Raw genomic sequence first — 12,227 nt, forward strand, 5'->3', positions numbered from 1 at the left:
GACATCTGACAGGTGGTCACATGATCATTAAATGTCACACAGGACAGCCATCTTGGGTTGTACCTGTTGGGTGAAAGGATGCCTCTGATTGGTTACCATGGGATGGCAGATCTACACAGTTTTTAGTGATATTAATCCTTTTTATAAGAATATAGGGAGTTTATATTTTTTATTTTTTTAAATATTAATATATGTGAGCGGCTTGTGGTGAGAGAAGCGGAGTTATTGCTCCTAAAATATCTTGAAGGAAGCATTATTTTTGTAGTCACCTTTGACCGTGACCAATCAACGACGGGGTTACATGAAGGTGGCTTCTTGACGCATCAGAGATTTTGTTGTGAAATCGACGTAGCAAAAACACCCGGATTTGAACTACAGGTGCAATCGTCCAGGATTTCTCCCCATTCTGGCGGATTTGCCGCCCAAATCTTGCCATCGTGGATTCCAAGGACACAAGACTGGATGTTTCTTTTAAAGGACCGGGGAAAAGGATGAAGAAAAGGAAGGAATTGGACGCATTAGTCAGCGGCAAGTTGACGAAAAAGAAGCGAGAGGGGCACGAACTCTTGCGGTCCACCGGCAGCGATTCGTCCGATCTGGAGGAATTTTCTCTTCCTGTTAGAAAATCAGGTTTCTCAAAAAGGCAAGGAAAACACGTTGTCATGTTTACATTGTGTCATCGATGTCGCGATAGCGCAGGTTTCCCTGGATCTAGTTGCCTCCGTATGGGGGAGGGGGGCGTCGTCTTATTATTTGCGTGTTCCTCTCAATTATTATGTTTTCTCATCTGAACATAAATATTGAAGTGTATTTTTTCCTTCAATGATAAAAAAGTTGATATCGTTCGCTATTTCAAGAAAGTAGCTGGCTACAAAATTATGAAATCATGGGATTATTTGTTTTCTGTGAGGCGTTACCTAACGCTCGTAACGTTACATGTAGCGAACAACATATAAACACGCCGTGGCTATAACAGGAACATCCTGTCAATAGTGAAGAAAGTATGATTGACAGGAACATTCTGCCATCAGTGCAAAAAAAAAATCTTATTAAAACTTAAAGGAACATCCTGTCAAAAGTGCACCAAAAATTTGTCAATACAAAAAAGATGTACAGTATTGACAACAACATACTGTCAAAAGTGCAAAAAATCTTATTGATAAGTAACGTTACATCCTGTCACAAGTGGCCCAAAATTCTTATTGACAGGAACATCATATTTACATGCAACAGAAAAAAGCGTATTGACAGGAACATCCAGGTCAATAGTGAAAAAGTTCTTATTGACAGGAACAACCTGTCAATAGTTTTGGCCATATTCTAATAATGGTTCTAGTTATTGGTATCATTTTGAGATTATTGATGAAGGTCCCCCATTAGATTTGTAAAGGCTCAAAAAAAATTTGAATGATATTTCCAAAGAATAGAAAAAAGTGTTATTGACCTTATGAAGCAATGTTCTTGATAATAATGTCTGAAAGGGACAGACATAATGATTGTAATTTGTAGTCATCTTTACGTGTGTTTTTCCCCGTTTTTAACCTACTAGTATTCATTTTGAAAATATTGCAATGAATAAATTATTTACAAATCCCTCACCCTACAAGAAAAAACAACTTTAGGAGGTACAATTGTATTACCTATTTATGCTACTGAGATTTTTTTTGGCAACACCATGATCGCATACATGTACCTGATCTTGTCAGATTGGTACAATCAAATTACAAATTATACTGTTAGTAAGCGAATGTGTTTTCCCACTTTTGTTGACCTGTTCATTCCAAAAATATTGTAATGAATAAATCAACAATTGCCTTTTTCTGCTATGGACAGGTTTTTTTTTGGCAGCTCCTCGTATACCTGATCGTGTCTGATTGATTACAATCATTACAAAATGTACCTTTAAGTTTAATAGTAAGTGATGAGTGGTTGTCTTGCCCTTCAGACATTCCAGATGCAGGTTGTGTACCAGGTCCTGTTTCCCCCTCTGTATATTCGTGTTAATGACGGCCTGTATCGTCACGTCCGGCGGACTGGTCTGGATGCACCTGGACCTTAAGAAGGACCTGGACAATCTCAGGGAACACCTTGCTAGAGGTACTTAAGTATAAGTGGACACCATTTTGTTTCTACTACATCTTTGGTCTGTCTGTCTAGAATGATTCATTACCTTCGCCGAGAAGGTTATGTTTTCATCAGCGTTAGTGTGTGTCTTCTGTGTACACGATAACTCAAGAATGCCTCGATGGATTGTCTTGTTAGTATTTGTTTTGTCTTAAGAACATGCTATAATCAGTTATGTATGTTAAATAACCACCTCTACATAAGGATCACCTGGCCAATGTACTGTGACCACTTTTTGGTGGTATTAGACAGAAGCCTTGAGAATTCTGTCTATAGTGACCACCAGTTCACATACACCAGATTTTATTGGTCCCAGGAGTTGTCTTCTTGTGCAGTTTTGACTGCAACTTCAAAGGTGTCACATCAATGACAAAGTTAAGGATTGAATGGTAGGGAAAATGATAAAAAATTCATAAGTGTACTCGTTCCCCTTTTACCACGAAACCCACATACACATGTTAACACTTGTTATATGATATAAGCTTCTCCCTGCTACCTGACCCTGCTACCAATTCACATTTGGTGCCTTAGGGCTACTTTACGAGGGAGAAGGACAAACCTACTTGTATTATGCAAATTTTTATGGTTTTACCGACATGGACCTTTCCCCAAGCCTATGATAGTATGAAGTTATTGCAAGTTGCATAGAGCTGTAAGTACCTACATTGTACATTCTCAGAAGCTCCACCTATTAGTTTTTGAGTGAACCTCAGGTATTGTATTATTGATTGCCACATAAATTGCATCATGTGTTATCAGGCTGAAGTACATGTACATGTATCATGCTTCGTCCTCAATCTGAGGTCGCCTGCTTTACCTTTTATACCCTTTAAATGTGGCCGTTTTTCTTACAACAGAAAATACAGTGCTGTGCGCTAATGCCCTCTACTGAATTCTGTCATTACTGCAGTATCATTAGACCAAACCCTACTGACCATCAAAATTAATAGTCCAACCAATAGGAAAGCGCTTGCAAGAAGCCTTTGGTCCTGTGTTTAGCGGAACTTCAAGCGTTAAACCTGTGCACATAAAATAACCCAATGCACTGAACAAAAAGTGTAGGGATGCACCACCAGCCATAGAAAAAGCAGTATACTTTGCCTCATTCTTTAGGACTGTTGCTTTTGATTGATGACTGAAGAGTGTATGTGTACTGGACTGTCATGATAGAAGTATCTGCAAGGTGGCTCTGTTCTACCACTTTTATCAATGGTCCTTATGTTGATCAAGGAGGTTATGTCTATATAACCTCCTTGTGTTGATGAAGGTTAGACATCCAGGTAATAAGATGCGCAAGGTAGCAGTTACTTAAGGTTGCAGACCACAGTATTTCGCCTATAGGGATTTACATGGTTAAGGATCCCAAAGTGAGAAGCTTCGACGCTTGAAAATTTATAGTAAGGTGCACAATTAGGGTGCCAGATTTTAATATGTTTGACTTCAAGGTTCAATCTACAAAATATGTGAAAATGAGCTTATATTTGCCGGCTCATTCTCTTTTAAAAGCCACTTTGATATTACCCCCAGTGGAGGTCACCGTACTGCAGCCGACTCACAGTAGTCGGGCGGTAATAATATTCAGGCGCGAATCCAAGCTGACCGAACAAACATCGTAATCCAACTCGTACAGTCTCAAAACTGACGTATTCCTCTACCATTCACCCCATTTTCAGCCTTGCTAACGTGCACAGAAGAAAAACTACGGCCTTTTCAAGCAATGCGACGCACTACTTCATACCCGAACTACTATTGGGGACGGGGAGCGCCCATTAATACTGTACATGTGTTCTACGGCCTTAAGCAACTGGCTAAAATTTGGAAATGGTCAGATGTTTCATATAGAAACTGTCTTTTACTACTGGTACTTGTATGACTATGTTATGTGACAGTGTAATCTGCAGGCACATACATTTTACTTCAATACCATCTACATGATAAATATTTCCTTACATCCTTACTCCATCGTTTTTTGAAGTAGGATAACCTTCTTGAATGTTGTGATCCAGATTTATATAGGAGTGCTTTTCAGCTCAGTTTCCCTTATATAGGCATATATTATACGATATAACATATCAGATAATCGAGGAGGATGTTGGACTTTATGAGGATGAACTTCGCTATGTTATGCTCGACAGAGACTTATGGTGTCATCTCAATGTAGATGAACTGAACCGAACATTTCCTTGTTCAAGTAATGCAGAGTCTGTTAGATGGATCACATACATGTAGCCAACGCCTGTAGTGGTGTGAAATGTATCCCCTTTCTTGTCTTGAAGTCTCCGGATCCTATGATGCCTAGATGTTGCTTCAAGTGCCAATACATGTATGTCTCAGATGCAAAAGGTCACTCGTGTTTCTCAGACACGTGTCTCACAAGATGTTTGTCTCAGATGGACACGTGTCTCACAAGATGTATGTCTCAGATGCAAAAGGTCACTCGTGTTCCTCAGACACTGTCTCACAAGATGAGCATAAATCTCATTACCCGATGCGAAAGCTTTCATTTACCTAAGCCTGTTATGTTCAAAGTGTTCTTCCCTTTCATTTTCGTTGAAGGACAAAGTCTACTGTGATGTTTTTGACCGATTGTTTCTATTCAACTGGCCCAGATTGAACTACTGATAATAGAGTTGGCAGGCAGGGGAGGTATAAATCTTGTCTTCTCTCTAAACTTTTTCTTTGGTTTATGAAATATATTGTGCAAGAAGAAAACCATGGTAGTACTTGTACCCCCTTCACTGACAATAGTCCTGTCGAAGGTCACTGACCCCCTTCACTGACCTCCTTCACAGCAGTAATGAGAACCTCAATGTTAATCACAAAATAACAAGATGTTAACTTAAAAGGACAATTTAAAATAATTGTTTCTGGATCATATCTCATTACCTGTTGAGAAAGCTTTCAAACTTAAGCCATTTTTGTTCAAAATGTGCTTCCCTTTGATTTTCTTTGAAGGACAAAGTGGGCTGTGATGTTTCCTACATTGATGGATTTTTCCTATTCTACTGGCCCAGATTTGCTATTGATTATACAGTTGGCGTGTGGAACAGGTATAAATCTTGTCTTGTTGTTTCCTGACCCATTTCTTTGAAAAGTTACATGGGAATTTGACCACCTTGCACATGTGGGTGGGTTTCAGCAGATGGGACAAATAGCCTGGAATCTATCCTATTCTAGCTCCAGTCTGGTCTTCTGATCCTAACCATGATATACTGCTTAAGGTGGTACAACCTTTGTTTGTATTGCATACCCGGTAAACTGCCTCTTGGCATAACACACCAAGCTTGTACTGAACAATAGAAGCTGCTTATCAAGATTTATTTCATCTACTCACACTGGGAAGGACCCCTACTCTTTTCGATGTGTGGTGGGTTCTTTTAAGTGCTCGAGGTGTGGCTCTCCTCAAACATGGGACGTTCCTTTAACGTCCTATCCGAGATGCAAAATGTATGTCCCTAACCAAAGCTACATGTAGGTACTTGTTTTCACCTGAGTGAAATGAGGAACTGAGTGTAAAGTGACTTTCCCATGGGCACAATGTCAATGGGGGCATGTTGGGATTTGATATCAGCCCTTTCCATATGGCTAATGCTATTAAATGATGCTCAGTAATGCGGGTAGTCAACTTTCTCCGGAGTGTATGGTTGCTATATGGATTGTCATGTCATAGTTCCATTGTTTTTTTGCGTTTCGGTGCCTTCGCACCGAAACGCAATGTCCTGGCTTTTACCTTCAAGCATGCTTCAAGCTTGGTTCAACACTGTGTCGCACACAATAAGACTATGGCAATACGTTCTCAAATCCTTGTATAGCCGTTGCCTTATATGGCAAGAGAGCAGGAAAAGGCAGGCACGCCAGATTTGCATGTGACACAGGACGGCGACCGCATGTACATGTAACTGCTACAACTGTTCGGAAATATCATTGCATTGTGGTTTCGGACTTTGATATCCTGAAAAATGACCATATTACATCTATTCCACAAGATTGCAGAAGAAAAAAAATGATTTCGTCAAGAAAACGAGCAAAAATCGGCATAAATGATACCATATAGTGAGGTTATAGCATTACGTCCAGAGTAAATACTTACGTACCGCAGCTTGGCCGATCTGACAACGCGAAGCACTTCGGACCCGGAAGATCCGGGTTCGTCTCCGTGCATGGATTTTTTTTTTCTTTTTAGATATTGAATATCAAAAATATATATTGATATTATATTAATCTATCAATATCATATTTATGAATATCATTTTTTTCATTAATAAATAAAGAAATATTTTATATTTGTTATTTTTAAATATTCATTTAATATATACAAGGCCTTTGTCTTATGAACAGGACTTCATAGATTCCAAACCCGGCATTCGAATTTTTCTGTTCATTGTAATGGAAAATACCGTGCAGCGGCTCCTATGCGCGGTAAGATGATTCTTGCAAAACACTCGCCACTAAACTTCTATCCCCGATGTAAACAGAGGCTCTTGATGTTGTTTGCAAAACAGCGATTCTTTGTTACAGTAGCAAATGCTCCATTGTTCAGTATCGACTTCATTCAGACAAGGACATTATATAGGGCGTATTCAGTCACGTGACCCGCCCCCTAGCAACGAGCACTGTCGGCCATGTTGGTGCTCACTTGATAGTGGAGCCCTATGGAACTTTCCGTATAAATGGCAGATGTTTTCTACGCCATTCACAATTTCCCTTCAAAACGTTTTGTCTCATACTCATGGTGTTTTGCCTCGTGGTCAGATGTTGGATTGGGACTGATAAAGCAATCACTGATCGGGTTACAGTAAGATTGGTTTTACGTTTCTAGTGTAGGTGCGGGCTTGGTGCGGGAACATACGAAGGGACTATAACGACTGAAACAAAAGTGGATTTCTGACATACGAGCAGCGGATCTAAATAGTTGAAGTTTGAGAATCAACGTGTGTGTATGGAAACCTTTTGTATCTGGTCGAAAAGCAAATTACAGGCCCGTTGTGTAACACAGTCGCGGCACCGTGTAGTCGTTGCTTGAGATACGTTCGTAAACTTAGTGGGGGTCTTTCAACGTCGAACTTTCCCGATCATAACATACTCCCTGTCAACAAAATGTCACTTTTCACGACAATTTTCACGACACTCAAGACATTGTACTACGTGGTTGCAGACCTTGGAACACTTGCATGCTGTGAACTGATTGTATGCGTACTCTGTTAACAGTTTAGCGGCCATATGTTTGTAGGCCGCCCTTTGTAGGCTGCTGGGGAAAACCTTTCCTCGCTCGTCGATAATGGGTCATTTCCAGTAGGTGAAATTGAATTTTTGTAGCGAAAAGGATGTGAGACTGGAGACTCTTTGTATATGATAAAACAGCGATCAGACGACTTCGCATTCATTGGAAATTTAGAGACCGTCGGACACCGAGAAACTTCGCTGCAGGGTGAACACCAACATGGCCGCCCACGGAGGGCAGGGGTGATGACGTCACGTGAATACGCCCTATAGGAAGGACTGAGCACACAGAAAGTCCCCGCTGGGCGCTATTGTTCAGACCCGCTAAGCCCTGCGGCGATCTATTGTTTCCACCCTCCGGCGGCGCTTCTTTGTTCTCCGCCGTCTGATTTGAGCGTTCGCGCCGAAACCCGGCGAAGGCCATGCAAATGCGCCCGATCGTGACGTCACGCTCTCCGATGCTGGCCGAACGACGGGCGAGATGCCTGTAGTTTCCGCGGATTTCCTTATATGGGAAGCAAACGTGACGTGTGCAGACGGCACCATCATCCGGGGAAGACGTTGGCGGCCATTTTGATATGTGATCGGGCGCCGTGCGACCAAGATGAGTGAGTTTACAGGCATTTTTGTCCATGCGTACCTATATTTTCGTCTCAGAAATATGAAAAATATTCACTACTTGATGTATCTATAAGAATTGCTTAACCTTTTGAACCAAAATAATAACGCTTTTGCCCGAAAGCACCAGGCTTGGGTGTCCCTATAAGAATATTGTTGTTGTTGTTCTCGGCTAACTTTTGATGTTCTAGGCACATGAGTTTTGGTCAATTTTTGTTCCAGTGTAATATTCGTAGGAAATGTATTTCTTGTGATATGATCGTAACGCCACACGGGGAATGTGCACAGTATACATCTTCATGCCTGGTAACATGTATGTAGGTTCCCAATCTTTATATCGAGAGGATGATCGACTCCCGATTTTTTTTGTATTTTGCAGATTGCAAACTTCCGTGGAAGAGCCATGACCACCAAAGCTACGTCCCACGATACAGCGTTGCCGAAAATACCACGTAGAGGATAAATTAAAGTTTACGCATCAAATATTTGTTTGTGAATCACGCTCCAAGCTTAACCAAGGTTCTGTTTTTACTAAAATACTTGTACATATAGAATAAATACATGTATGTCTTGAATTCCCAAATCTCCAGTGTGATATTTTCTTCTTCAATTTTCTAGCCGGTATTCTAGCTTGACGCAAGGTAAGTGTTAAAAAGATCTCCCCTCCCCACAGTTCGGTTACGCCAGACCAAGGAGGTTTTATATTTAGTTTTGTGCGTTTTTTAGGACTTCCAGCTCCTCCGTTTCTTCACGATCGTCTTGCAGCTTGAAAAACACTCCAAAAGAAGTCCTCATCGCCCGGTCAAGCCATCTGAATTTGTATTATAATAGTGGGACGCTTGTGGCCCCTTGGAATATATGCAAATCTGGGGGTAATTAGTATGTAGGTGTCAATTATTTTTACAACCATGAACCGAAGGTTCTTGAATAGGGACTGGCTGTGTGCTCAGTCCTTCCTATCCTATATAATGTCCTTGATTCAGACAACACGGACGTGGAAAGTGGCGCCCCTCGGCACAAAACTATGGGAATTTTCATGAATTTTAGCAAAATTACCCAGGAAAATAAGGAAGAAATGTTGTAAATGCGGAAACCAGAATAATACGGATGAGGTAGCTGTTGATTTGTTTGACATTTGGTAGTCATTTTAGATAGAACCTTAGCTGTTATGAACTTCTATTTCACTTAATTACCATAGTGCTGATGATTCAATGGTGCTTTTTCAAATTTTATGTTTTATTGCGTGCCATGTACATAATTACATTGATAGCTTTTATAATGAGCCTATTATACATTTTACAAATAAGCACAAGTTGTAGGCCAAGACCAGCTTTTTCAAAAGCACTTAAGTTAAGTGACGTAACTTCAAAATTGCTTTCCCCAATCTGCCTTTCTCTATTAAAACAGTACTCATTTCCCAAAATGACAATTTTTCTTATAGACTGAACAGCCCTTGAGTGACTTCCTCTGGCAGATTTTACTTCAAGTAAAGGGAAAAGACAATTCACACTTATAAACGTAGCCGAAACGCCAGCTTTTTTAAAAAGCTCTTGTTTGGTTTTCTTCTTCAAGTTTCCACAGTGACTCTCCCATACTCTGCTCTCATTGTTTTGTTATTTTCATCAAGTTCCCGGAGTTATAAGTCTATGTTAGCAAACTTTGCAAATAGGGACAATTTCGGCCCTCAAACAGCGAAAGTTTGCGTTACACAAACTCTTCTTTTCCCAGTTGCAGTGATTAGTCTCATCTTATCAACCTAGTTTCCTTTTTTTCTAAATCCCTAACATATTCATCACATGTATCTAGGTTGCTGACGACAGTTAACTGCGTAAGCTCCGACTTTTCTCTGACCCAAAATATCTTCAAAGCTACATGTAGGTACTTCCGCTGATGGTAATCATGTATTTAGGTTGCTGATTTCAGCAGTTTATGCCTAGTCCTGCTTGACTTGTCATGTGGTAATTGCATGGTAGTTAAACCACTACTTTTAACACTCAGATTTCAGGATCATCGATCCTCGGTAGTTTGGCAGACCAAAGTAATGAGTACTCGAGAGTTCTTCCCTTGCCAAACTGTTGTCTAATGTAGCATTAATGCCAGAAATACATATGCAGCACTAATGCTTGGTTAGTGCACACTGCCATGGTAATTTCATGGTAATCATGGCTGTCCAAATACCAGTCCCTAAATGTCCTAGCAGCCATGCCTTGGACCAAGGCTTGAACCAATTAGTTGGCATCTTTTCAGCATTAGTGCTTTCTGCCACGGCCTTTAGTCATGCTTGACCTATACATTAGCACCCTGCAACAGCTGGGGTTTTTGACAAGGGTGGACTGTAGTTAGGGGGCAGAGGGTTAATTTGGTGTGACCACCCCCACTGGCACCAGCCAGGGGAAAGGGTTTCCCCTTCCCCTTCAGTCTAAAAAGACTGGATGATAAATGATGATTAATGGACAGGGGTGTATGCTGGCATTAATGCTCTGTTCCAAAGGGAGCAGAGGGAATCCAGCATTAATGCCCAATGTGCTCCGCTAAGGAGCGCGTAGTGCGGCATTAATGCTACATTAGACAACAGTTTGGCAAGGGTTTTGATGGCAGGGCCATTTTATGGCCAATTAAAATTACTCTGCCCTATGATGTATGCTTGTCTTAGTACCACGTTTGGAGATAGAAGCATTGCGAGGATGTGGTTTCGTTGTCTGGATCCCTGGATCCTAGTTCCTTAGTTCTGTTCTTCAGGGATCTACCTTAAGAACACTGTGGCACTCCTCCATCCTGTTCTAATCCCAGCTCCACCCTGTTGATTTTCAAAATAAGGGTATTTTTTCCAATGTTTCCCCAGCCAAGCAACATGCAAAGCTGAAGTTGTAAGAAATGACTTCCATTTATGTCTGGAAAAGGCAAATGGCAACAGCTGCTCTTCTCTTGACAGTGCGCGCCCCCCTCCAGACCTCCCCCCCTCACCACATGCATCCTGTGCTTGGCGCCCTCCTCCCATCCTGCTCTATATTTTTTGCTCGAGATTCCTGACTTATTGCACTTTTATCTCATATTATGCTCAAAACGTTGCTGTCTTTGTGCCAAATAGGTTTGACTGCAATCTCTCTGTTGCATCTTAGCATCAGATTGACTTTTCAGCAAATAATGACACCTCATGCCGTGCTACAGTTGTCATAATCCTAGTTGAAAATGTATAAGTCTCCACTCTTCCAGAGAAAGCTACAAATTCTGCAGATTATGATCTATATCGCAATAAAAGACATTGATTTATGAGTATGAATCTCCATTGTGCCCCAGGGTTGCCTTATGGATTTAATAGTGGTGTCCCCCACTGTGGGTAATTGTTATGTTCAGGCTTGAAGTTCGGAGACACCTTGGAATACTTCTGTGTCAAACTGATTTGGCTGCAATCCCCATATAGCATTTACTTGTTGCACTTGAGTGCCATCTAATATTATTAGATTAAATTTCCAGCCAATAATGACACCCCCTGTCAAGTTACAGTAATCAGAATCCTACCTGAAAATTTACCAGTTGCCATTTTTTTTCAAATTGCCCAATAGAGAAAACCCCTGTCATGTTACAATAATCAGGATCCAACCTGAAAATTTCAGGTTTCAAGTTCCGCCAGATATAATACTTAATAGGCGGTTACCATGGCTTGCTGACGCAGTCCTGTGATTCATACTTGAAGTTGAAGGGCGCCTTAGGATAGGTTAAGGTGAAACACATAAAGTCTGACCTTGACTTCAAAGTTGAAGTTGTTCTAGCCAATCAAATGCTGCAGCATCAACATCAAAGGCATATTTCAGTCATCAATCAGTGAGTGACTACGGATATTCAGTTTAGAATGTAGTTTTGACCTTGTACATGAATGTTCAGGTTTGAATACTTAATGTTTTTAGCCATGATAGCTTGCTATTCAAGCTACATCAGAGAGTTATGATCAAAAGGCTAGCATAACATATTGGTTGTAAAATTTGTCATATCCAAAGAGAAGGCAATGTCAAGGACTTCAACTGAGCTTGTGTCATATCCAACTTGTCTGACGGCAGTTTTGATATTTTTTTGCAGTCATAGACTTTCTTTGAATGTTTTGTGTGTGCTGCCAACAGTAATAGATTCTTTCTAGTATTTTCCCACTGCACTTACATTCTGTCAAAATCAGTATTCTGACTTATCAGTGTATCAGTAACAGTTTGGAACCTGCCAGATCGTAACCTGCCAGACTGTCCCAGTGGTACATACAACAACTTTACAAACTT

At 40.7% G+C, this 12,227-nt stretch overlaps 1 protein-coding gene and 1 long non-coding RNA gene across 7 annotated transcripts in view; both read left to right on the top strand.

Annotated features, from left to right (window-relative positions):
- Positions 1-12,227, top strand: part of LOC136445228 (uncharacterized) — a 74,788-nt gene that overhangs the window by 4,345 nt on the left and 58,216 nt on the right. The window contains exons 1-2 of one of the 6 annotated variants that reach the window (XM_066443098.1): positions 310-643; positions 1,946-2,097. The exons of the other annotated variants lie outside the window; for them this stretch is intronic. Of the exons in view, the coding sequence (XP_066299195.1) occupies positions 492-643; positions 1,946-2,097 (304 nt within the window). The 5' untranslated portion in view covers positions 310-491. Of the gene's footprint in view, positions 1-309; positions 644-1,945; positions 2,098-12,227 lie in introns of those variants that run through there. 6 annotated transcript variants of the gene reach the window in all.
- Positions 7,619-8,537, top strand: LOC136444729 (uncharacterized). Its single transcript, XR_010757312.1, has 2 exons — positions 7,619-7,952; positions 8,342-8,537. It is a non-coding gene; the product is annotated as an uncharacterized lncRNA (long non-coding RNA).

The sequence above is a fragment of the Branchiostoma lanceolatum genome, chromosome 11 (genome assembly GCF_035083965.1).
Source record: "Branchiostoma lanceolatum isolate klBraLanc5 chromosome 11, klBraLanc5.hap2, whole genome shotgun sequence".
Taxonomy (NCBI): domain Eukaryota; kingdom Metazoa; phylum Chordata; class Leptocardii; order Amphioxiformes; family Branchiostomatidae; genus Branchiostoma; species Branchiostoma lanceolatum.